General features: G+C 40.8%; 1 protein-coding gene across 1 annotated transcript in view; it reads left to right on the top strand.

The window, feature by feature from the left end:
• GLP1R (glucagon like peptide 1 receptor) overlaps window positions 1-27,634 on the top strand; it is an 83,423-nt gene that overhangs the window by 35,913 nt on the left and 19,876 nt on the right. The window contains exons 4-7 of the mRNA XM_052806723.1: window positions 16,341-16,450; window positions 19,089-19,195; window positions 22,649-22,802; window positions 24,353-24,512. Coding sequence (XP_052662683.1) covers window positions 16,341-16,450; window positions 19,089-19,195; window positions 22,649-22,802; window positions 24,353-24,512 — 531 coding nt within the window. The remainder of the gene's footprint in view (window positions 1-16,340; window positions 16,451-19,088; window positions 19,196-22,648; window positions 22,803-24,352; window positions 24,513-27,634) is intronic.

The following is a 27,634-nucleotide window of genomic DNA, read 5'->3' as shown; positions in this document are numbered from 1 at the left end:
TCATAAGTTTTCTCTTTGGGAAGACTTCTTGTTTTTCAAAGTGGTGTTTTGAAGTGCTTTGAAAATATGAAGTGAAATGTTGGGATTATCAAAACGAACACATGCTTAATTTCTGCCATGCCTTGCTTCCCCACCCCCAAAACCAAACCAAAGGTTTTTTTTTTAGCCTGCTTATACATCTTTGAAAGAGCAAACTACAGCAATTTCAAACCTGTATGGGCTATTTCACTCCAGCTCTGTTTTGCTTCTATTTGTTCTTACGCAACTCCCACTGTTGGACAGCTCTTCATGGGGAGATGCTGAAATAGCAGGAGGGAGGTTACTGCTAAAAGGATTTGTTCTGTGAAGTTGGCAGCACAGATTTTGGACCACGGCCAAAGCTTGTTGAAGACAAATTTCGCGTACTTCTGGCTGCCTGAGTCAAAGCTTTTGCTCCCATATGTGTCCTGGGCCAACCCTTGCCTTTAGTGAAAACCCAGAAAACCTATTCAGTTTATGGTAACATTGAAGTTACACCAGGTAAACTTTGCACGTCTTGCTATCCACACTGTAGTCAGTGAGATTACCATGAGTTATGCTAGGGCAGCAGCTGTCTCAAAGTCCAATCAGTGCAGAAACCTCCAAGGGGAGCAGTATTCCTTTAAGGGACAGTGGGCACCCCACCTCACTGTCACTGACTGTGTGCTTTTTCTTGTTACCTTCTTATAATTGAAGGCCAGCTGCCAGTAACACCATGTGGATTTGGAAACTGTGGAGCTGCACAATTCATCTTGCAATTATGCCTCCTCTGGGGTTCTGATTTTCTATTGTTTAATAGCACTAAATCCTTTTTAATTAAAAAAACCTTCCAGAGGTACTAGTTTCAGACGAGTTATGTGAACAGTAGCCGCATCAGTTGCTCACATATGTACTGGGCTGCACAAAGGCTGGCTCCAAACTTGCATTAACACAGATGTGGCTGTTATTCAGATCTCTACTCAAAATCTTCTGAACTATTTGAATGCTTTTGTTTCAGCTTAGGACCTGTCTCTGGTTTTGAGGTGTCTGACACCTGAATTGGCTTGACTGCTGGTCTGTATCTGTATTGGTATCTTGCTCTGGCACTGTAGTGAGTTTTGAAGCCACCCCTTGATTGTCTTACTTGCTGTGACTGAGTTAGTTTGAGCAGTTTGGGGGTCTGTTTCTTTGGAGGAAACTAAACCAGAAACTAATTCAGGTGTGCACTGGATTCTCTTCAGTCCTGGATGGAGACATAAGCCTAATGCTTTGTCTGTACTACTATGAAGTCTTCCAATGTTACCATACACAGGCCATTGGAGGACTCCTGAACTACCAAGCTCTCATTATATCCTGGATGTTTCTTGTGCCAGGTAGAGGGCCAGATGGCTTGTATGCCTTTAACTGCTGTTGACCATGATGTCTCAATGCTTTGTAAATCCCCATGCTCTCTAGATCCACCTTTCTCCTAGTTTGAAATCCTTTCCTTTGTTTAACTAATAACTTCCATTGTCATTCACCTTTGCTTGAATCACTTGTCTCCTATAATTCACTTTATTTTCTGTATTATCCTCTCTTTACTACATTATGTGTTGCAATGGTGACACCTGCTCCTTTGTTCTCCCAGAAGACCAGGCAAAGTACAGTCTGGGGACCCCTGGAAACAACATAGCTTTTCAGCCTGTGACGTGAAAGACCTGAAAGTCTCTCTGGTGGCAGAATAACCCAGCAGTAATATCAGATGGTCTCTGATAGTAATATTGTGGCTGCCTCTAGCTACTAGAAATGCAGTCAGAGTCTGATTAAATAAGTTAAAGGGTGTCATGGAGGTCTGGGACCACAGCTGTACTTTGCACAATAGTTTTGCCCAGTCACAGAAATTGCATGAACTGAGCTTCCTGTGGGGGTGTGGTAATGCAGAGGCCAGAGACCGGGTTGCTGCTCCAGAGTATGTTTAGGTGCAAGGACACATCCAGGTCAGCTCTTTCCCATTTCCCCCTGCTGTAACCTACATTTGAGACCCTTTTTCCAGCACTGCCCATTCCCTCTCTGGTGACAGAACTGCTTTTACTGATGTGTCTTTAGGTAGGTGTGGGCTCTGGGTGGAGGGCTTTGGGTGGAAATGGGGCATTACCTCAGAACTGCCAAGTGCCAGAGATTACCAGTCTGACCATGAGGATTTAATGCTTTTTAAAAGCAATTTCCCTAGAGCTATGAGATACAGGCAAACCTTGTTGTGGTGCAGCAGAGCTGACGGAAATTGTCTGCACAGTCCCCACCCTGCATTAGTGTCTAGCTTAGTCCTCGCTACTGTTTAAATCATGAACTCAGCAAGTCCTAATACCTCCCTCCTGTGTGGCATCTTCCCCTCCCCAAAACCTGTGATTATCGACTTGCACAGTTGTAGTGGCATCATGAACAGCAATACTGCAGATCCTATTCCCTTGTACACAAGCTGCAGAAACATAAGTGTTGAAATGGATTTTGTTTGGGATCTGAGAGATTCATCTGTGGTTGTTGTGCCCACCAAGGAGAAGGGCTGAAAAAGGAAATAGAACCGTGTCACATTTGTCAAAGTGTTGCCACAAGTGCTTTGGGTCTGTGGCATGCCATATCGTGACCCGGGTGAGAGAGGATTATAAGTAGACTTCTATCTCAGCAGGGATTTTGGGTCATTGACTGTTGGTGGAAGTGGCCAGTAGCATAATGCCCTCCCCACAGCAGAGTGCTCCTGGACTGGCCAGGCAGCAGCGTGGTGAGGAGCAGGCTCGTGGTAAGCACTGGTTTGGCATCAAGGGTGTGATATAACTCACTTCATCTGTCTGTATCTGTAAGTCTTGCTCAAGTGTTGTCCCATGAGCAACATGGTCCCACCAGTCTCCTGGCCCCACCGTCAGCAGGCCATTGGAAAATCTTCTGCAGCCAACTTTTTCCTAAAAGTGATTTAGCCGTCCCTGCTCCTCTCCCCTACCCCACCATCAAACATGGTCATGGAGGGCTGATGGTCAAGCAGCTGCTCTCCTGGGGTATCTGCTGTGCTGCAGGATTAAATCCATTGTCCTGGTCCTCTTTCCTTTCGCCAGGGTTGCATGTCTTTGGGCACTGTTCAAACTCAGAGGGGGAGGGATTTGGGAGACAAAGTGCCATAGTCCTACAAGCAAAAAACAGAAACAGAAAGAAGATGTTTGCTTTTGTTTGTGAGACCTCCTATGGGTAATGATGTTGGGGCAGTGAAATGCTGCTGTTACCTGTGCGAGGCAGACCGAAGGAAACCATGCATGTTGCTTTCTAGAGGGCTCTGTGGAAAGTCCTACAGCTGAGGAAGTAGACATTTGTGAGAGTTTTCCTTCAGACAGTTTTGAAGTATATGCATGGCTGGAACACTTGGTTCGGGGGACCAGGTTAAGCCTTGTCTGGTTTAATCTCTCTCACTTTTTGTTTAATCATCCAGTTTCACAGTCTGAGGTCTTAAAACCAAGACAGTTAGCAGATGGTAACGTGGCCTTATAGCTAAACTATCTGTTTGTCTTTTAACATGCAAGAAAATAAATTTCACTTCAAATATTGGATACAGTGAAGATGATTAGATATTTATTACATTTCTTCCCTTCTTTGGTCTAATAAAACCAAGTTTCCAGAAAGCTCTCCATAATGGTGAAAAGGGGCGTGACCTTTTTCAGTGAAAAAGATGTTGCTTTGCGTTTGCTAACCCATAAGCAATTCAAAATTTATACTTCTTTGCACTAAAAGCTGTCTCAAGCTAATTGGCAATCTCAGTTTGCTTAAAAAATAAAAAAATAAAAAACCCCTGGTCTTTCAAGTTCACCTCTGCCTCTGTTTGTTAGTCTTCATCTGGTAGTACACCAGAGAACTCTAGAACATATGCTGCTCATCTCAAGGGTAGATATAGGGACTGTTGGAAGAAATAATTTTAAAAAATCATTAACAGATAGATGCATGTTAATAATAGCTATTGTGGGCTACGTGGCAATGCCATTCTTCATTTCATCAATTTTATTTGTTTAAACAAATGAAATACATTTTTAGATAAATTGCTGGTTAAGTTCAGATTGAGGTGCATGCAACAGAGCAGTAGCTTATGAACTTTCAGCTGGGGTGAGATATGTGACTTCCTTTAGGGACAGTGAAAAGCTGTATGCTCTGATTCCTCTTCTGCTGCAACAAAAGCATGGGTGTTTCTAATCAAATGTGTGACAGGAACAGAAGTAGGCTTTGCATGTGGCTAGACATTGAAGTGCATATATGGGTGATGGTAGCAGCTACATGTTGTTCATATGTCAGCTACAGATCTGGTCACCTGAGGCCCTCTAGGAAGAATTTAGTTTTCTGCGTTGCTGGCCATAGCATAAATGCTGGACAGCCATGCTGTATGATATCAGCTTGCTGTGACTGCATCTGTGGGAGTTACAGTAGTTGGCAGGACTGCATGTTTTCCAGCAATTTTTCAGTTATAACTGTATAATGTTTTTATTTTGTTAAAATAATTCCTTGAGATGTGCTGTCAAGGATATCAAGGCACACCTCTGCAGAGACCTAGCTAAGCCTCATTCTGTGACTGCTTGAGAAGTTGCCCCCAGCTAATCTGACTGTGAATAGGATATTTAAGTGAGAAATAAAGTTATACCCAGCTGCAAGGAAGCTACTGGACTACCTCTCTGCCTTGCCCATGCTAGTCTAGCAGGTAGCTTAGCTTCCAACAGACATGTTTGACCTCACCAATAGCCTTAAATTTCATCTATGTTCTCATTACAAGTCTTGCATAATCGAAGTATATGTTATCTAGCCACTTTAATTTGTCTGCAGCACTAGTATACTCTGTTAAACGGAGGGACCTCAAACCTTTCTTCATGTTAAAAAAAAAAAAAAGCACTGAAGAACTTGCAGTTTTTAATTACGGTGGACAGAGTAAACTGAACTAATTAAGGGCCTGAATAAACGTAGTGCTTATGTGTGCTACATAATTAAATGCCTTGCTGAAAACAGCTTATTATCTTTCTGGCTTACTTAAATGTTGCTAATTAGTAAAGTAGTGATCCCCACCCGCCCCAAGTCCCAAAGATGGGATAAAACATGAATACCTGATCTTAAAACAGCATAGGTGGAGAGCAACTTGCTAGAAGAGCCATATGACCTACAGCCCACTTCTTCCTCCCTTTTTCAGGAATCCCTGGCACTTCACCTTTGGATGATGGGAGCTTAAAGGTTGCTTCATTCTCCCAAGATCCTCAGTTGAATTTGGGTGAAGATACAACTCAATCTATTTGTATATCTATAAAAGTAAATGCTTTATGTAAAGGTGAATCGCACTCTTTGCCTCTTGAAGTTATTAGCTCTGTGTTTGAATTTTTTATAGTATTTTCATTTGACAGAGTAGTCATGCAAAAAATGTGGACTGACTTAAAAGGCATCTGCATGTAAGTAGTCTAGTTATAGAACATCCTTCCTTTTGCACCATTTCACAAATGCAGCTTTAACTTGAAAATGTGCTAACCTATACAGTGATTGCAGTTGTTAATCATGTACACAGTTTTATTATTTTGCAGTATTATCCTTTTCCACTCGTGTTTTGCTGGTAACTTGTCCCTTGACAGTTTTCTGTAATAGACTAGATTTTCATTTTCCCTGAGACCTGGGTCCTTGCTATGAATTTTGAAAGTATGTCTAGTTCTCCTCAAACATGCTCCAAATGTTAACGATTAGGATTCCCATATATCACTTTAAATTTTCTTTGAATAAGAACAAAGTTTTTCTGGGCAACAGGTTTATGAGAGAACCTGGATATATGACTATTTCAATGACAATAATAATGATAGTGGTTGTTGGTGCCCAGCCAGACTCATCTGACCTTTCTGGAGCTAATTTACTTTTTGACAATTGGAATGAGCAGAAATGAATTAGGCAAGAAAAGGATCAAGTGCTCATCAGCATATTGCCTCTGAAAGAAAAAACTGGCTTCAACGCACAAAACCTGTCTGATAATTGTCCTGGAGCTTAATGAAGCAAGGCATCAACAATTTCCTTTAAACAGTATGAAAGCATGGGTAAAAATGTGGAAAACATTGCGTTTGTGTGGCTGCTGAATGACAGCAGACCTCTCTAAGTTTTTAAAAATGTGAGGTAGCATTGGCAGTGGATATTGAAGGAAAGGATTGCACCTTGGCAGGAAAAGAAAAGTTTAAGTCGAAAGGATTGTTTGTCCATCCAAATACCTTTCAAGCAATGAAAACTGAGTGGAAACAAAAATGGAATAGAAAACTTGGGGAAGATTACCAATAGAATGCTGTAAGAGTTCCTGGTTTTTAGATCGGGGCTGGGTCCCAACTTTGGGGTGGAGAATCAGATTGGTGTAAAGATTGGCTTTGCAATGGAAAGGTAAATCCAGACATAACTGCAGCTTTAGTGGCCTCCAGTCATTACTGACAGGAAAGATGGTGGTTTCTGAAATAAAAGCACTTGGTGCTTTTTTTATTATTTGTAAGAACTTGTGTTTAGTAGCTTATAGGCTTGCAGAACTTTGCTTGACTGAGTATCAACACAATATAAGTTTGTTTTAAGGCTGATGCTTTTCAAAAATAATCTGTCAAAACCTTGTTCTGCATTTCAGCATGTGGATGAGGAAGAGGAATATGGCTTCTACGGTATTGGTGATACGCCTCTTGCTGCTCACGGGGGTGAATTCCTTATGTGTGCTCCCGAGACTTTCTAGAGTTTGTACCTAGTCTCCAGAGGCCGCATCAGAGCGAAGCAGTGGTCTTTTCGCCTCCAATCCTGTGTGACTGTTGGGCCAGATGTGCTCTTGGCACACAGGCTGGGTGGCACTTCTCATGCCCTTGCCGGACACAGTGGGCTGCAGATCGGAGAAAAAACATGAGAGGCTGCAGTCAGGTTGCAATTTTGTTTACTTACGGTGTTTTTGGAAAATGGCAAGTCAGAGCAGGAGCTGAGAGAGGAATAGGAAAGTGCAGGGTGGAAGGGGAAGGGTCAGCGGTGGGTAGGTAGATCAGCAGCATAGAAGTAAGCATTGCAGCAACAGGGAGGGTTGGAGGAATAAAGCTGAAGAGGAGAGCCAAGGAGGGGAATGCAAGTAGGGGAGGAAGAGGAATGGTGTGATAGTAGCTAAAAGGAGAAGGGCAAAGGAGGCAGAGAGAAGAGGAAGGGGTTGGGAGAGGAAGGCAGAGAAATGTTAGTGTTAGGGTATATCTGCTATGGAGCTTGAAACTCACAATTGGTATGCCCTTGTTGTGTAGTAGAGAAATCCATTGGCAAAGCACCAGGATATGCTGATGTGTCACAGGGTAGTGTCCTGAGCAGTTGAATCAAGGACTGTATTTCTTCTTATACTTGAGCTAGCTGGGTTTGGCGTTTTATTGCATGGTACTACTTCTTACCGTGTAGATGCAGCTTATATCTGTAATGCTAGGTCTGCAGAGAGAGTATAAGAGCAACGTCTGTAGGAAAGCATTTACCAGTTGATACAATTTTTCTTTACAGCTTCAGATGCTTTAGCTCATGTATACAGAGGTAATAAGCCTTTAACCAATGCCAGAGTGCACAACTTGCTCAATAAAAATGTGTGTCTTCACCCTGAAACACGTGAGACTTCATTGTATTTGTTCTGCTTTGAAGTATCCACTTCCTTTATTTTCTGTAGATAGTGGGTAGTACTTGTGGAATTATAGTCATCTCTAAATGAAGTTTGATGGTTCGGGTTCCTTTTTATTATATATTTTGCAGTTGCCTATGCTGAAAGCTTCTAGTTGTTTAGAATTTTTTGGTTTATCTTTATAACTGTCCTGTGAGAGATGATAAATTAGGATTATTGAATCATTGGTTCTTTAAACCATTGTTTTGGAGGATAACTAAATACCACTAAATGCCAAAGATTGGCAGTTTGTTTGCAGCACCTGGCATTGGTTTTAGCCTGCATCTTCTGGAGCTTCTTGTTTTGCTCATAAGCTGCATCAAGCAACTGGTGTTTATTTGCATGTGTACTTCCCTCTCCCTCCTAGCTATACATGTTTAACATACTAGTTATCCATTGGTTTTTCTCCAAGTTGTTTTTCCTTGCTTTAGCTCAGCAAGCATTATGCTAATGATTTGCCTAGCTGTTTCCTTTTCTTTTAGCTTGTTTTTCTTTCACTGTCTGCATATTTTGTTTGTTTATTAGGGTTGGGGTTTTTTTTTTTGCTTATTTTTATAAGTCCTTGGAGCATGGGCATAGTAAAATAGATCCCTTCCTCTGCCCTTGGAAGACTTTAGTTGTCTTTTGCAGCCTTTTAAGAAAACATTTTATTGCATAATCTTTTGCTTCATTTTAACATCCTCTAATGAGATGTCTTCTATTAATTAGATTAACTAACTGATCCAATAACTTTAAAACACAAAACCTCTTAACACTGTTTTTACAAGTTTATTATGAATTAAAATTCCAATCACGTTTGTTGTTGCAAAAAATTTATTCCAACCCACTTTTATTTATTCTGAACAAAACTTTTAACGGTGCTTTTTGGTATCTTACCAAACCTTCACAAAGCTGTACCGTTATCATAAATACTTGTTTTTTATAAACAACCTTCTTTTATTACCTTAATTCACATATCTTTTATAGTTCATAAACACTCTCTATTAAACTTAATGCACACATATATGTGTACATTTTTATGAGTTGTTTTTTAAAGTACATTTCAAAAAGTTGTGAAGGCTGCAGTGTGGTCTAGCATAGTTAATGCAGCTCTTTCTCAATACGAGTTACTCAGCTGAAGTGCTCGGAGAGTATAGCTTCTTTTAGGGTAATAATTTGCGTTAAAAAACAGTAATGTTTTTCAGGAAGATATTTTAATTGTTTATGAGATACTAACTCCTACCCAACAATGTATAAGGTTACAACTTAATGAATGCTTTGTGATTTGGCATGGTCTGTTTTGCTCACACAACCTTTATTGGCCACCATTATGCAAGTAGTTTTTAATTAGGAAGCTATATTCTATCATTTTTCTACAGATCTCTTATTCCTTCACTGTGCAGAATGGATCTGCTTGTGAGATATGTAGTAAAGGGGGCTCTTCTCTACAGGATCATTGCCTCACTAACTGTGGGAGTTGGTGTTGAGTGAGGCAAGATAGTGCAGAGCTGGCAAGGATGATCTCTGCACTAGGAGGACTGAATGCCCATGCAGAACAAGTTTTGTGGCTGCACAATTTTCTTTGTTGAATAAATCTGGCTTTACTATGTGACTAGAATATGCTCTTTATTTTTTGGATCATTTGTGTACACATATGAGATAGTAGCACTTTGTGTTCATTGGGGAGCTGAATGGACCATACAAATAAGAAAATACTGTGTTTGGTATAGACTTGATTCAGTATGCTTAAATATGACTTGACGTCTCACAGTGGTAAGGATGAATGATTTCCCATTAAATGATCTCCCTCTATTCTGTATCCTGAATAAAACAGTGGATTTTGTTGGAAAAAATGTATGACTGTACATAGAATGGTGTTATGTGGGTTAAAACCCACATAAGTAGCTTTAGCTTAACACTTCCTAATTCTTAAATGTTTAGTTTTGTTGTGTTAATTTCATTCCAAATTGAATATTTTTAAATAAGAATTTATATGCAGGCAATATCCCTTGGGTGATGCCAAACAGCATTATCTCCATATGCAGTCTCTGACTTTGTGCTTTTGATAGCACAGCACAGGATTCAGGCACTGAGGATTTCCAGGGCATGCAGGGTGGGCTTGTGCAGCCTGTGGCATGGCCTGTGCTCGCTTAATTGCATCTCCCCTTGCACCATGTGAAGGTATCTGTTAGGTCTGCATAAGTTCACATCCATCTGTGGTTAGGAGTGTGGATGCATGATTCTTTTTCTCTTGTCACTTCTCTTCTTTGCAGTAATTTTTTTTTTTTTTTTAATTGGAAGAGGCTGGAGAGATTCTTGGACCTTTCAAGCTAGGAGCTAGTGATGGGGAAAATTCACAGTAGGGATATTAGGATCTTTCCCCACCTCTCACCAAACCATAGAATATAACTGAAAATTATTCTCTTCCTGCTGCAGGAACTTGAAGTGATCACCAACCTTTCTGCCTTCAAGGTAAAATGCAAAGCGTAGCTGTTTTTCAATTTTTTTTATCATCACTAAAGCAAAGAAGTTGGGATGACTAATATTCTATGAGGGAGGAGGAATAGCGGGTAGGGATACTAAATAAAGTACTTGTAGTTAAACTGCCTGTTGAGGTAATATAATTTCAGATAATGTGGCAGCGAGCCCAGCATAAATGCATATTTTGAAAAATGTGATTCTGGGACAGTAGTGCAGGCTGGACCTCCTCGTGCTCCCCGGAGGCTTCGTGATCAGGCTGCTCCCTGGTGTCCTATTTCCAGCTGCACGCTCACGGGCGAGTGCGTGAGTCCTGGGTTTAGGATGTCTGCACTGTAAGCAGCACCAGGATTGGGACTGAGTGACACTTATGCAGTAGCTTTTACAGCTGAGAGTGGCTCCTTTCAGGAGAGCGGTGCCCAGGTCACACCAAATGCTGGCTGTGCAAAGCCAGCTGCTGACAGAGGCAGTCTCCTACATTCTGATAAATTGTTGTCCCCATCAAAGGGCAAGTTGCTCATTTCAGGAACTAACCAGTCTGCTTTGAAGACTGTCGCAATGCTCTCATATTACAGAGTCCCTGTTTTATGGGAAAAAATTGTTACCTTTTCCAAAATGTTTCCCCTGCTGGAAGTAGAGAATAGATATTAACAGAGGAGAGGTCTATAATACTTGACACACAGCAGCCAGACAAAACTGTGGTCTCTCTTGTTCTTTTTCTCATTCTCTCACGTCTCTGCCTGAATAGAATTGATTGGGTAGGACATGCTGTAATTTGTTTTTACAATGAATAATGTTCCAGTTTATCCTCAGGGACAGTTGGGTGAGTAATCTCACACCGACCTTGTCACCCTGACGTTGTAAAATGCATATCAGGTTGGTGGTTTTAAGCAGAGAAATCATTTAATTTGTTTTTATTTCTAGTAAAAGGGGGCTAATAAGGAAATATTTGTGAGCCTCCTGCCCATGTGATAACATATTTTCTCCGTATGTGAAAGTATTTAGCTAGTTGTAGTGTTTGATTTGATTTACAGGCTCATCAGAGAACTAGATAGATGTTAATTTCAGTGCTAACTCTTGGGCTCTTCTCTCTGTCTTTTATCAGTTTACAGAGACTGAGTTCTGGGCATCAATCCACTGTCCTGGTTTCAGCTGGGATAGAGTTAACTGTCTTCCTAGTAGCTGGTACAGCACTATGTTTTGAGTTCAGTATGCGAAGAATGTTGATAACACTGATGGTTTCAGTTGTTGCTCAGTAGTGTTTAGACTAAAGTCAAGGATTTTTCAGCTTCTCATGCCCAGCCAGCGAGAAAGCTGGAGGGGCACAAGAAGTTGGCACAGGACACAGCCAGGGCAGCTGACCCAAACTGGCCAACGGTGTATTCCATACCATGGGACGTCCCATCTAGTATAGGAACTGGGGAGTGGGGGCAGGGAATCACTGCTCGGGGGACTGGCTGGGTGTCGGTCGGCGGGTGGTGAGCAATTGCACTGCGCATCATTTGTACATTCCAATCCTTTTATTATTGCTGTTGTCATTTTATTAGTGTTATCATTATCATTATTAGTTTCTTCTTTTCTGTTCTATTAAACTGTTCTTATCTCAACCCAGGGGTTTTGCTGCTTTTCCCGATTTTCTCCCCCATCCCACTGGGTGGGGGGGAGTGAGTGAGCAGCTGCATGGTGTTTAGTTGCTGGCTGGGGTTAAACCACGACACCATGTTTTAACATGTGATTCTAATGAGGTGTGATTGACACTGTTCAAATAAACTGGCATCATTAAGTTGCTCCTCCAAAGGTTGTGCAACTTTGTGAGTGAATGCATTTAGCTTACAGGTTAAATAAGATTCCCTATGCACTGGCTGTAGATTTTCTTGCTTTTTTGTTGTTGTTGTTTGCAGAGGACAGTAGCCAATTCTAGAATGTAATAATCAGTGTGATTTGAACATTGACTGTATGGTAACAAAAAGCATTACAAGACAGGAAAAAGGTATTGTAGGATAGCAAGGAGGCAGTAACCACTCGAAACTTCAAAAAAGATTGTTTGTCATGCTTGTCTATTAGAACTGAAGCTGATTGTTGTATGTTTGGTATTTGCACTGCATTAAAGGTAAGAGGGCCCAAGTCACTCTGCGGAATTCAGGCATGGACAAATGTGAATCACCTCTGACTAAACCACCTGCAAGCAAGAAGCTGAAATTGCTCAGCAGTTGAGGGGGAAGCTGTGTGCGTGCCTTCCTTCTGTTATGGCACACAGGCAGCCTCCAAGCATGTCATTGTTAGTTTGCCTCTATGTATTAATAACTGAATTTTTTTCAGCAATGGCTTCATATGAAAGCTGAAGGAAATGAGATTCCTGGTGAGCTTTGGATCAGGCCTACAGCAAAGAGAGAATGTGTACAACTACTATCCCTTTATCCATTTTAGGAGGTTGAAGATCTCTGCCATCCTAAGCCATGACCAGCTGTGCAGAGAAAGAGTCATAAAAAGTCCATGTGAAAAAATTGTTTTAAGAACATTTGTAGGTAGCTTTAATGCAAACCGCATACTTTCCTTGGAGCAGTAAGAATGGTAAGAAACCTGCAGTGCTTGAGTCAAAATGTCACTGATTAAAAGCCAGTGGATCTCTTTGAAATTAGTTGGAACTGCTTTCACTAAGCAAAGATGAGAATTTAGCTTGTATATGAAACAATAAAGTCTCCACTTCAGGTTTTTATCAGTTATTTTGGAGACACACCAGAGCAGAGTTTCTGGCATTGAGACTGTTCTCTGTCCCTCTCTTCAGTGAGGCAAGACCAGGGAAGAGCCTTCAGTTAAGGTAACATCTCTTCTGAGCTGTCAGTCATTAGCAGCCTTTTTCTTGTGTTTGGGCAGTAGCAGGTGGCTGCCTGTGATGGACCTGTTGCCCAGAGGATGAGTAGCTGGAGGTTGTTTGCCTTGTGCTTCTAGGAAGCAGAGAAACCAGGAATGGCTGCAGGGTGGTGTGGTTCAGGAGGCGTCTGCTCTGAAGGTGCATCCTGCAGTGGCTGTGCTGTGTGAAGGCCTGGGCTCATGGGACTGTGGCTCTGGGCCTCCTTTTCTGGAGGGCTTCTGCGGCTGATCATGCAGCATACAAAGTTGTCAGCACCCCTGGGCTGGGTTTGCCTCGCAGGTCCTGCACAGTGCTGGTGTTGGGTGTGCCCAGCTGCAGGGGTGAAGGGTCTCACATGTGGTGTATATCCATCACCCAGCCCTTCATGGCCCCTACACTAAACCTCTACTGATGTTGTGTGGGTTCTGTGGTATTTGACACATAACTGAGAATAATCTATTTCCACAATGGTGAGACTTGTTTTCACGTTCCTGAGTGTAACTGGCTGCCCTGCAGTACCTCAGCCCTGTGCTCTCTTCATGTTGTGGTTTGTGCAGTCTCTCAACTCTTTTATAAGCATCTCTCCATGTATCAACCAGAATCTCAACACCGCCTTAAAGTCTAAGTTTTCTTTTTTAACTTTTTCTATTTCATAAGCATTTTCGCTAAAAAGAATTCCATAGACCAGACATATACCCTCATACACACTCTCATATGCAGTCTCATCTATTTGGATTTTTGGTTCGATTAATTCTTTTGCTTCTTAAGGCTCCTCCTGGATACAGGCAGCCAGTTGGTCTTTAGTTGCCTCTGTGTCCTGCGCTGACCACCACTGTTTTGGCAAGCAGTGAGGCTACAACAACCTGACACAGCAGGATTGTGGCTACCCAGAGGTCCATAAGAGCCGTCAGTCCAGTTTGAGTGTCTGTGTCTCCTAGATGTGGCAGGAACTCTCCTTTCCAGTGTAATAGGGTTACATTCGTTTTTCTTCATATCTAAATGAATTGTCTTGTCTTTCTGTCTGATGGCAAATTTCATGTTTCTTTTACTGTAAACTCTTCCATTCTCCAATATATGCCAGGCTTCAACATACAATACATTTTCCTCCTTATTAATTCAAAAGAAGTGTTATCAATAAAAAGAAAATTAAAATGTATCATGATGATTTGGAGAAAAAATAAATACACTGAGGCTAAGCTTTTATCCCAATTAAACCTTGACATTAAGAAATACTGGGGGAAAAAATTCACAAAGAGTTTCAGAGAATGTGAAATAACGTTTGGGGTTTTTTTTTTTTGTTTTTTTCTTTTAAATCAATTCTCCTTTAGCAAGTTTTTCTTTTTTCAGGAATATAGTGGAATTTCTTTGTCTGAGATTTTCTCATAATTTTGTCTTGTAATACTTCTTGGTTACAGCTCACACAATGGCAGTCAGATGGAATTTTTGAGTCCTATGACCCTCTGGACTTTAACCCCACTGGATTTCACTTTCATTGGCTTCTAATATATATGATATTTACTGATTCCTGATTCCTAGAACTGCCTTTGCATAGATGTTTTGAATGGCTTGCTTCAATTTGCTGTCCGTTAATCCTGAGGGGAGACAAAATGATGCTTTCCTACTTGCTGCCCTCCAGCAGGTGTAAGATCCATAACATTGTAGCAGCATCCTGACTGAAGGAAGTGGTTGGCACTGGCAGTAGATAATGAGCGCAGGTAACAAAATGTTCATAGCAGTTAGTGGATGTGAATGTGTATGTTGCATGTGCTGACCTAATCTCTCCTGGTTTTGTGTAATCATACGCAGATATCCTTAATAGTAAGGAAAAATCTCCACCAGGCATAACTTAATTTTTATATCATCTTTATATTATCTCTTACTGGTATATTCAAGACACCAATTACAAAAGCAAATAGATTATGCCTACCAAAACCATTATCAGTTACCATTTAGCATACTCATTAGAAATGCCTTATTAGAGTATGAATATCTGTATTATTTTTTTAAAACATCATTCTTCACTTAGAATACCTACTACTAGTCTACTGCTGACAATTATCAAACAAATTACCAGTTGTCAACTAATATGCAAATAGCCTACTGGGTTGTTATAATTTCAAATAAGTTTTAATTTTCTCCCATTGCACAGAAACGCTCAGTTCTAACGAGTTCTAGTTTGCAGTAATGAGGGAGCTGACAACAGGATGAGGTTGTAGCAGGCAAGGCTGCGTTTGAGCAAAAGCTGTTTTTGGGAGGTATTTTGATATCCATGTAGAACTGAATCCTCTTAACTTGGCTTCTCACACCTCAGAACATTATAAGTGTCTGTTTCGGAACATTGCCTCTGTAGAGGCTAACCCTGGTTGAGGGATTGACTCAGCACTGCTTTTTGAGGGGTAGCTTCATAACATAGAATACGTCAGTTTACTGGGTCACAAGTGTGATTAGTAAGAAACTTTGTTTGCAAAGCAGCCAACATCATTACTCTAGCTATGCTCTGTTACAGGGGCATCTCCAGGTTGCTTATGTTCAGCTGTAAAAGTTGTTAGACTTCCCCAATACTCCAGACACCAGAGAGAGGTATCTTTTGATACGCTATGGTTGAGTGCTCCTTCCCCTTTGGACTTTCATTTTGGTGCTTCAGTCTGATCTAATTTTATTATGAGCCATTTCATCGTACCTGCTTTTACAAGATCAAGCTGCTAAGTGCTTCAGAAAGACATTTTATTTATTGCTGCTTTTGTTATTCAAACACAAAGACAGAAGAAATAAAAAGAGTACATGGGTAGTTTTGGCAAAGATTTACAGCTTCATTATGTAGCGCAGATGTTTGTATAAGCATTTACATTTTGAGGAGCTTGTGTTAGCATACCTGTTCTGAGGTTTCTCTGACTCTGGGTCTGCATGATCTCAGAAAAGAAAAAGCACATTTACTCTTTGTGCATCTTCTTTTCCTTGAGAATTTTGTAGCTGAGGCTTAACATTTCCATAATTTGTGTGTCTTAAAATCTAATATTTCAGTGACCTGGAACTTATGCGTGTTGTGAAATCCACACAAAGATGGCAGCAACTATTTCAGACTGTTGTTGCTGCTGAAGGGTAGCAGTTGTCCTGGAGTATGCACCGTCTGATCCCTTTGCAGCCGTGTCCTCCCAGGCTGCTCCCTGTCCCTGAGGATGAGCAGCAGCAGCATGTGCTTCAGGCAGAAGATGGGAGAAGTACTCCCCCAGTGATGCTGCGGCTTCCCCTTCCAGCCAGGAGAGCAATTCCTGAGGAAGAAAGGTTGCACCAAGCCTCGGACCACTGTGCACACCTTGCCCCACAAGCAGGCTCTCCTCCCATTAACCCCATGGCTTGTTTTGCTTCTGGCAGTGCTGCATGGGCAGGTGTACCGGTTTTGCACCCTGGAGGGGACGTGGCTGTTGAAGGAGAATTCAACCCTGCCCTGGAGGAACCTGTCTGAGTGTGAGGCCTCTGACCAGGTAAGAGTTTCCATCTCTTGCTGCTGCTGTTTAGACCAAAACAGAAGAGCAGAAAAATACAGTCATTGATGCCCGGGTGTTTTTGTCCTGTCAAAGTAATCTTTACCGACCCATCCTGGGTGCCTCACTTCAGTGAACCTAATGGTAAGGGACGTCAGGCCTCTCCCCTTCAACAAAGGGAATGTGAAGCATAGACAAGAGCAGGTTTAAATTTATGTGAGAGAGCTAAGAGAAGTGAACCAGGTAGTCCTAGCTGCGGTGCAGTGCGGGGGACTCAATTGCAGCCTGCCCGAACCGAAGGAGTGGCCTAATGTTATTCCTTTGCCTTTTCTTCCATTGGCACGTCATTACAATAACGCGACTGTTTGTTCTCTCTGTCTTGTTAGCAGCTATTAAGGCAATTAAGGTCAACTGAACTGAAGGATATTTGCTTTTCACTTTTGGGCAGGGGCAGTCCCTGCTTTTTGTTTGATTGGGGGTGTTTTTGTCTTTTTACCTTAATTTGCTGTGGGCGATGGAATTAGGCTTGTCATTGTTATTTTCTTGCCCTATTGCTTTATACTCTGCAGGGAACTGAGACACCTGGCACCAAATGAAGGAGAGCGTAGGGATTTCCAGGGATTTTTGTCAGCCATTGGCGTCAGCTAGCGCACTGTGTGTGTTCTCATGACACGTGATACCATTACTGCTGTGAGCTTCCAAGGGTGATGCTTTTCCTCGCATAAATTGAGTGTACTCTCTCTGTCCCAGTGTACTGGGAACTAGTACATACCTAGCCGAAACAGTTCAAGTATATGAAATTCCCAAGTGCTGCAGGATCTGTGTCCTCTGGAGTTCCTGTTGCTCAGTGCCTTGTTCTTCAGAAAGAATAAATGGCTGCAGACTAGGAGATGGGAAAAGAGATAGTTTCTAATTCTCCAAGTATGTTAAATTTAACTTTTTCCTTTAATTTGCAGCCTTATTCCTTGTCGCTTCCATGTTCTGGGCTATCCCAGCAGAATGCACTATCTTAACGCAAACTGTAAGCCTGGTTGTTTGACTTTTCTGTGTTTGCCATTATGGTTTCTTCCAGAGCTGTGTTGGGACATGCCAAGGAGAGAGATACCTAATGGTAACACTTGGTCATTTGGCACCTGCCTCCACGTTTCCATGAACTGATCTGGATTCTAAAACCCTGTGCACATGGTGTCACTCCCTGAAATGTGAACAGCCATGCTTGGTTTTCCAGCTAAAGTATATAGAGCCCCTTAATAGCCTACTTTGGTTTATGCATCCTCTACATGAGAACAAGAGGTTATTTTGATAAGTTTGCTGTGTATTATGTTACAGCTGTTGCTAAAACAAGATCCAAAGGGTTTGTGAGTGAATCCTTATAAAATAACATTGTTTACTTTAAGCGTGCGATGTGATGTGGTTTTGATCTGCGTAGATGATTTAAATTGTCAGGTCTCAATAGTTTGCCTGAGCTTTCATACTGAAGAGATTTTTCTTTTCTCTTCATAAGGCAGCTCTCGTATCATTCCCTTTAAAACATTAACCTAGCAAATCCCTGAAGAACAGCCTGTATGCTCACCTTAAATCCTCCTGGCTGTGCTGTACAGTGAATAGCTGTAGTTATTTCTGAAGTACAATGAATGTATTCCTTTGTACAGCACAGGTCTCAGGAGTCAATTGCAGAATTACCAGCTTGAAGAAGGGAAGTAAAATGCCTGAGTCTATTTAGACAAAGATACGTGCTTAGAAATGAACCAGAACAGAGAATATGAATGTGCCTCAGAGGCTGCTGAGCAATAACTGTGTTGTAATTCAGACCTGCTGTAGCTTTTCAAATACTTCTCTTCTCCCTAAAGATTTTGGCCAGCACTTTCAAGCAAGGGTCTCAGTGGTCATGTTTTCAACAGTGAACCTGAAGAGAGCCACAGCCCAGGACTGTCAGGGGGGTGCGAGCATTCCCGCGGCTCTGGCCCACATTGGGTTGCTCCCTCCCAGGCAGTGCTGTAACACTGAGGTCATGAGGTGGTGTTGGGCTATGGTTCATTACCCGGGGGTTGCATAGTTGAGGCAGAAGAGAGACTATTTGGGGGCAGAAAAGAGTTTAGTTGTATGAATGCAAGGCGTGCTTTGCCTCAGACTCAACAAATAGGACCTGGCTTGTTTAATTTTAAGTATAGATGCAGCCAAAAGGACCCCCCTCATTACACAGTAAGGAGACATGCTTTAAGTGTTCAAGTCTGAAAACACCAGCTTTGTCGTTTTTACTGCAGGGTTGAGTTGTGTCTGTGCTTCCTGCCATCTGTTTAAGACTTGCTTGTGTGATAATTCATGCCTCTCCAACTTTATTGTGAAATAATGTAACATTATCTATTTTCTAGCCTGGCTGCAAAACCCAACTGTTTGAGCGAACACCTGGGAGCAGCTGGGGAATTAAGATTAAATTTTTATTTCTTTAGAGCATACAGAAAGTGGAAGACTGATTTGATATGTGCATTTAAACTTGAAAGTAGGAGAATGACTTCTCATTATCATTAAGAAAAGTTAGAAAGCAGCTGGGAGAAAAGAACTGAAGCCCATGAGCTCTGTCTTTTCCCCCCCTCCGGTTTTTTTTTGGTTTTTTTTTTTCTCCTTTATATGCTCTCAGGATGCACCAGAAGAACAGCTCCTGAATTTGTCCATCATATACACCATTGGATATGCTCTTTCCTTCTCTGCCCTTGTAATAGCAACTGCCATTCTTCTTGGATTCAGGTAACTGGCGAAGCTCTGAAGAGAGTGGAGAAAAGGTGTTATGTTTTTCTATATGATAGTATCAGACTTTGACAGAAATGTTTGATTATTTTTTTCCCTTTCTTCCATCACCTCACTATTTCTCTATCTTATGTCACTTCTCTGTTCCTCCCTACAATCATTTCTTCTCAAAATGCAAGTAAAATTCCTAAATTTTTGCAGTGTTACCTGTATGAATGCGTAGAACAGATGCTTTTTATCAGTTGAAATATTTTGTTGTGATATTTTTTATTTCAATGAAATTTCCACTGGAAGAGATGGAAAAAGAGAGAGATTCCAGCATTCCATCATGGTGTGGCCTTGCAGATGAGGCACTAGTCTGGGGTGTGAGAGGACATTTAGGACAGAAGTTTTCATCTTGCCTTCCTTGGAATTACACAGAACATAAAGCTCAGTCTGGCCTATTTCCCAGACCTCATATGCAGGGTATATTTCAATGCAGAAATGGATTTTTGACACAATTTCTCTTTTTGGAGAACTTTCAGAAATTCTTACTTGTTTTGCAATGTGGAAGAGAACCTAATTTTGGAACTTGAAAAGTTTCTGTGAAGGAAGTTGCTGTCACCTGGTCAGACTGGTATATTGGGTTCATCCAGGTATGCACCAACAAATTGCATGGAGTGCATCAAAATCAAGACACTATTTGTTGCACATGCAAATGATACACTGTGTAGGTTTGGTTAAAAAAAAAAAAAGAAGAAAAAAAACCCAACAACTTTGGACTCCAACAGAGATTTTTTTTTTTTTTTTTTTTTTTCCCCTTTGTAAATGCAAGAGGTGTCTTGATTCCAGCCAGACTTTCCTGCAGTTTGGGGATGCTGAGCACAGGAGACTGATATTTAGAAAACACAAAGATGTGATCCTGCTCTGTTGTGGGAAGGAAGTCCCTCTGCATGAAGTCCTGCTCCCTGCTGCTCTATATAGCCAGGTCCCATCATCTTTCTTACACGCTGATGAGTCTGCCTCCTAAAAAAGTATAGTTTTCCATCTCCTGGTTACTCTTATTCAAAATCAGGTCAGGAACCTTCGGTGCTCTGATCCTTAAGAAACTTTCTTCCCTGACTAAAGAATTATCATTGCCAGTTAATGATTGTTTGCTCTGGTGCCAGCGCTCTCTGTTAGCACGGCAGTCCCTCTCCTTTCCTCCCTCCTAAGTGTTTATATCCCTTATGTATTTAAAAAGGTCAGTCATGCCTCTTAGCTTCTAATTTCCAAAACTGAAATGACGCAAGCCTTCTAATATTCTACCACACCTTGTATTATCCTTCCTCTGTCCAGAGGAGAGGCGTAGGCTAGCAATCCCAAAGAAAATTTAAAATGACTACAGAAATGCAGATACATGCTCACCCTTTGTGAATGCCATATGATAATTATGATTTGTACATGTTGTACCTGTGCAACTTTGGGACTCATCTGACAAAGCACCAGATGGTCTTGAAGTTTCCAAATGTCTCCCAGGATAAGTGCTTTCTCCTTGTTTCACCCATCAATGACACTTTTTTGAGAAATCTTATCAGCCCAAGTGAAAAGGTCACAGAACGCAACCATGTACTTTTTGAAGGAAGGAATGAAGGATGCGCATGTTTTTTGGCAGGGAACAAAGAACAAGTTTGTCACTGGGGACTGGTAGGAGAAAGGGAATTCTGATGCCCTGACTTTTGTGGAGAGATGCTTTAGCATTTTTTCCTTTAACTAACCCTTGAAGCAAGGACTGGAGAAGTGTACACGAATGTGTGCTGCTGATTTTGAAAATGAGATTTCAGAGATGTTAAAGGGGCTGAGAGCATTGTTAAAACTATGCCATCGATCCATTCTGTGCTTTCCTGTCTAAATTGTCTATCTGGAGACAACTTGGTCCCCCACATGGGTTGCAGGTGCTGAATTCTGACTGGAACCTCTGCTCGTGGCCTCTCCCCAGTAGCTGTGCAACCTCAACAAATGGGGATCAAAATCTAATTCAGTGGCACCAAAATGCTGATGTTCTCCACTTTTGTAATAGGAAGGCCTTTTTAAGTTCTTAGACTACAGAGTAACCTTTATATTTGTTTTTAATAATGATACAGCAGAGGAAACAATATATCTCCAGTGTCCAATTTTGCATCTTCTGAAAGAAATGGAAGAAAAGTCTGTAATTTCAGTGATGGAAGCTGAATTAGGCCTATAACTTCATGACTGAAACAATTTGAATAACTTGCATTGCCTGTAGCAGAAATACTCAGTAACGACTTGCAATCTATTTTCTTCAATTGGCTAATTTGCATAATTTTTTCAATCAAATTTAAATGTGTAGCAGTTCTGAAGGGTAGAAACAAATTTTGAGTTAAAAGAAAATAAATATTAATCATAATGAAAATAAATATTCATCATAGGTAAGTTTTGAAATAAGCTATGACTTAATGATGCAAAAAATTCTATTTGACCAATGGAAAAAAAAGTTCTCCTTCCTATTCAGTGCAAAACTGATAACTTTCAGACCAAGTTAGAGCAATAAAAATAGACATTTAAAGTATAAGTTCACTGGAACCCTTGCTGGAACAATTGCTGTTTATCATATGTTACCTGTATCTTTTAGCATCAAAAAAGAATCATACCCAGTGTAACTTCCTTTGAAGCAAATCATGTACCCTTGCAGTGCTGGAAGAAAAATGTTTGTGGATAAGGCTGGTAAAACATTGGCAGTGCTCTGCCGTTGGATGCCATTTATATGACTGCAGTTTCTTTTGCTATCCCTTAACATGCTCTTTTTTGACAAGTAGCAATTTTATTGTCTTTGCAGCTGGCTGTTGAAATTCAAGAGGATTTTTTTTCTTTTTTTTTTTTTTTTTCAATTCTGAATGCAGAGGTGAAAATTCTGTTCCTTTTAGTTGTACAGAAAGTATTTACAATTCCCCCAGGAGGCAATCTGAACACAGATTTTTCTCTTGCTGTCAAAACGGTAATTCACAGGTGGATATTTTTCCATCGTGGGCTTGAGCACAGCCAGAAACTGTACTGCACACCAGTTCCTGAGCCTTGCCAAGGTGAACCTGTGCAGTGATATTGGGGTTAATTCAGAGAGATAGATTCAGCATTATGTGAAACTTGACTTTTTTTAGTCCTTTCAGATATGTCTTCTGAAAATTACTTTATTTTTACACTTCTTAAACTTTTAAAATATTTTTTTCTTTACACACTGATCTCCTTCCTTTCCCCACATATTCACACTTAGGGCTGAAGTTTTCAATGTGTCTTTTCCTTGGTAGTGATTTCTTCCCAAAGACAGTTTGAAATCCCTACAGCCATTCTCAGGTTATGGGATTTCCTCTGGTACCTCCTGATTTCCAACAGGGCTCATTGTTTCCTCCCTCAGTCCTATGTGTGATGCTGCAGCTTTTACATAGGTAGTGGATCATGATGAGTTCTTCCTTTTTACAGACATCTGCATTGCACGAGGAATTATATTCACCTGAACCTCTTCACCTCTTTTATCCTCCGGGCTATATCCGTCTTCATTAAAGACTCAGTGGTGAAGTGGATGTACAGCACAGCCACACAAGAGCACCAGTGGGAAGGACTTATCTCCTTCCAGGTAGGGGCAGACACTGTGGTGGTTCTCAGGGTATTGGAGTCATCACTGTGGTGTGTCTGCACGACAGCAGGTGCTTTCATTTTGTACAACCCTTGTACAAAATGCTGTTCTTCAGTCCACAGAGTTTCTCTGAAACTTGTAGCACAATGTACACGGCTGTGGTTGTGCCACCCCGGGCTTGGTACAGGCAAGTAGTTGATGCCGTGGCATGTTTCTCTGCCTGGTGGAAGTTTGCCCCTACTAGACAGAGGAAAGATGAAGAGGTGGATTTTTTATACATACAAATGCTCATATCTTCTCATGCTGCAGGTTCATTTCTTCTAGCAGTGACAAGAGGCCATTCATTTCCCTAAGCCGGTACTTTTTGTGATAGGACTGTCTATTATGTATAATGTCCAAATTAGTTGGTCATTCTTGGAGATCTTTATAATCTGTTGATGACTGAAAAAAGGGAAGCATCTGATTAAAATGCAAATTTGAAAGCATTTAGAAAAGCTTTGGAAGAACAGGCTAATTAAATACTTCTAGTCGAAGGGAGAGGATATACAACTCTTTTGTGAACATGATGAAAGCATGCCTTTCTCCCTTCAGATCTGGAATACAAAAGGTACTTGAATCTTCAAAGAAAGGGATTTTCATTATCTGTACAGCTCTTGTGATTCTAGAACATGGGTACAGCGTTTGCTGCTGCAAAACAGGGTTGAGGTCATAAAGGGTATGTCTTCTGATGCATACTTGGTACCCATCCTTTTCTGACACTCTGCCTAAGGCTTAAGTGCTAATACCACATAGTGAATCTCGCATGATGGTTGATTTTTTCTCATCCACAATGTATCAATTGGCAGAAAATAACATTGTAATACATATCTTAAATGGTATGGAAATGTTCGTATTGGACTGTCAGTCATTCCCTCCTTCCAAAAAACCCCTAGGCTTTATGCTTTCACACATGGTTTATCCAATAGTGGTTTCATCAGATCTGATGGGTATATTAATTAGGTAATCAGGTTTCATACTTATCTAAAGCCCTGCTGACCACCTCTCTGTAATTTACCAGCCAAGAGAGATTTTGCACTTAAATGTGATGCACTGGGCAATATTACTGTTCTATCAAAAAGCTTTTACTTTGGAAAATAGTCAACATTATGGCATCCACTATTTGCTCTTTAATAGAGAAATTCTCAGCTGCAGAATAGAGTATCTGGCGAAGTGAAAAGATTCACTGACTGCAGTTGATACAGTACCTTTCACTTGCTCTTCTTTTCATCTTTGTGTTGTGCTTTTCAAATTATAATACATTGCTTATTGAGGGAAAATGCAGAATGTGTAATTTTAATTTTTTTTTAAAGGAGGAATGTTGTTGAAAGCATCTATCTGCTGTGTATAGCACCTGTTACTGGCTTCTGTCCCTTCAGTACACAAATGTGATTAATTTAGCAAGCATTGTTTTGAGGAGCAAGAGTAGGAGAGAGAACCGGTCTTTTGGGTTAGCATACTTTTAGTCTCAGCCCCTGTCACATTCATCTGAGCTGTGCTTTCTTCCATCACAGGAATCACTCAGCTGCCGCTTGGTCTTTGTGATGATGCAGTATTGTGTGGCTGCAAACTACTACTGGTTGCTGGTGGAAGGCATGTACCTGTACACGCTGCTGGTACTTTCAGTCTTTTCTGAGCAGAGGATTTTTCGGCTTTATCTCTGCATTGGCTGGGGTAAGTTGATCTTTCATATGTCCACCTGTGGCTGCATACACTGGCAGATGGTATAATAGGAAAAAATATTGTGTGTCTATCGTCGTGCTGCCCAGTTCAAGTCCTGCACTCTCCATTCCGTTTTTGTTCCCGATCCCTTACCTTGTTTGAGCTGGAGAGTGCTGGGCTGGCACAGCTCTTGGGTGCTTATGGCGTAGAGGCTGTGCGTTCATAATGCAGGGGCTGTGCGATACCACAGAAACTCCCCAAACCAATGGCAGGCACATGGTACTTTTCATGCAAGACATCAGTTTCCCAATACAAAATATGTGTGGTTGATTCCAGGTGACTGTGGACTTTCCTGGACTGCCCTGCTTCATCTCCTGAAAGTTTCCCATTACATTCAAACATGTGTTAACTACTTGTGGTGCAAAATAGTGATGATACCTTGTACCTGGTCAAGGATAACAGTAGAGAAATGGTGGCAGTGTGAGCCGGGGGGATGCAAAGGGGCTGAGGAACAAGGAGCTGCTAGCAGGGAGTTGTCAGGTTGGTTATGTGGGCAGAGCAGGTTAAGTAGCGATTGTCAGGCAAAAGAGTGGTCAGGGTGTGCGTGCCATGGGCGTGTATGAGCTTGAGATTAAGGACTGTGATGCCTTGAAATCAGTTGGTTGAGCCAGAGTTGCCTTCTGTAGAAAGGCTAATGCTTTGATTCTTTCACTGTCCAGTTAGCCTGAAAATATATTACTGTTCAGGTTTAATCCTATTTTTGGAATGATCTCTTGTGTGCTTTTATTGTGTTCTCTCCCTTCCTCTTCTCCCCCATCCACTTTTGGTGGAAGTCAGGTGGCTTTTGGAAAGCTGAAGGTAAATCCAAGTAAATACTGCAAGTGCTTTCACAGAAACTAGTTTGAACATTTAAATTGCTTTGACTGTCCTTCTCTATGGATTTGCCAACTGTGAATATTCTAGCAAATTAGTTCACTGGTAAAATGCATATAAATGGCTTATTTTGAATTACCCAATTCTACTGAACAGTGATATATGAGGAGCAAAGGCTTTCTGGTGTATTGATGGGAATAAATACATGCAAGTAATAGCAGTTTCCTGCTGGAGAGTTTTAGTTAAAAAGTTCTCTGTCTTCTATTATTGTTTTATATAGGACATGCAGCAAAAGCAACAGCATCTTGTATAACATTTGAACTATGTATGTTTTAATCATATTTTATGAATAGCCATACCCTCAATTAAAAAAAAAAAAAAAAAAGATGAGGGAGCTAGCTATCCTGAAGCACTGACTGAGGTCATGAGAGGAAATGGAAAGGAAATTAAGGCACAATTATATCTAGCCAAATCCTGAGGGTATTGTGTTGTTTTATAAGTAAGGGATAGGATAGTTTTGATCTGAATCACTTCTAATTAGAGTTTGTCTCTTGCAAAAGCAGAAGGCAGAAACAGAAGATGCTATTTTGGTTTTGCTCTTCCTTTACAATGGAAGTTTTGCTACTGTATATTTAATTTCTGGATGAGATTGTGGAATTGAGTGGCAATGCCAGAACTTGGCACTGGATGTATGGGTTTCATCCAGGCTTCCTAGAAAAGCTCTGCCTGTGCCATTCAAGCCTCATCTGTACAGTTTCTTGCTATTCCAGCCATGGCTGCATGTGCAAACCTTGCCAATGATTCTCCACCTTCAAATGCAGAAGCATCTGCTGTTTCACTGCTCCCAGATTAGTTATACCAGTTTCTTCTCTAACAAGTGGAAAGATACGAAGATCTTTTCCGCTCTTTCTTGCTTCTTCACTGGTGATTCCATTTTTTGGGTGCTCAGGTCCCTCACCAGGTATCTTTCTGCTGTATGCAATGCTTAGAAGATTTTGGGGGGGGGGGGGGGGGGTTGAGCAGCATGATAGCCTCAGCATAATGCCAAGGCTTCAGAGAGACAGTAGGTTCCTGTTTGAGCTGAGAGTCCTGCTCTTTGAAATAGTTGATTAACTGTAAAAATAAAGCTGGATCAAACCAAAAATATATATTTAATTGTCAGAGCTGATTTGATACCCTGACCCTTTGTTCTGTTAATGAATTGTCCTCTTACAGGATAATTTTTTAACATGTTCATTACTCATCAGTTAATGAATATTTATGTTTTAAGGTTTCATATATGTATTGTTCACAAACTTAGTGGGTGTTAGTCATTTCATGTTGTTATTTCTTCTAATTATAACTGAACTTTGTGACCACTTACAGACCATACAGTATTGTTTTTGCTGTCTGAATACCTTCTGCAATCCCCCATGTGATCACATATGTTTGCACTTGTACTTCTCTCAAATGTACATATGAATAAAACTGTGTATTCTCCTCAAGGTTTTTGTCCACCTGAGTGTTTGCAGATACTCTTGGTCATGATGTTTGCCCTGTTGTACTTCTTTCAAGGAACAACAGGTCTCAGAACAAAGAAAAAACCAGAGCAAATTATTTCCTCAGGTAATCCCAAGCAAAACTGTAATGTAAGGGCCAGCTCTCAAATAGGTAGAAATATCCCAATACATATTTCTGTCCAAACTTTTAAACTGCTATATTAAATAGTGCTATATTTTGTTATAACAGGGGAAAAAGTCCACATAATTGTGTAAATAAAGAAAAGCACTTCTCCCATTTTATGTCTAACATGATCATTTCATCTCAATTCAAAACATGGAAACGGTAAACCTGCTTTTCAAACAGAAACATGTAAAAGATACCATACTCAGTCTGTGTTTTCCTAGGAACAGTCAGCACTGAGGAGTGTAAAGAAAAATTAATAAATATTTCCCCAATATATTTTTGCTATGTGATAATTTCAGGTCAGTTCATAATGTTATTAGACAGTAGTCCATTTAGTATCAGTTCAAATGAGTAATTATTCTTGTTGTTGGAAGTGTTTTATAAGGGGAAAAATCTGTTTGTCTTGTGTTATTGTACTTTGCAAAAGCTAGAAAAGTTATAAAAGCTTGACAGACCTAAGGAAACCAATGTAGTTTTAGAAATTGGCAGTCACTTATATCAACTTCATGTATATTAATAGGATTCTATAAACCTTCCTGATTACTTGTGAGGTAACTGTATTCCTGTAATGGCCACTTCCTTGCTGAGATTTCATG

Source organism: Harpia harpyja, chromosome 13 (genome assembly GCF_026419915.1).
Source record: "Harpia harpyja isolate bHarHar1 chromosome 13, bHarHar1 primary haplotype, whole genome shotgun sequence".
Lineage (NCBI taxonomy): Eukaryota > Metazoa > Chordata > Aves > Accipitriformes > Accipitridae > Harpia > Harpia harpyja.
The sequence above is the reverse complement of the archived record's forward strand: the minus strand, read 5'-3'. Positions and strand labels throughout refer to the sequence as shown.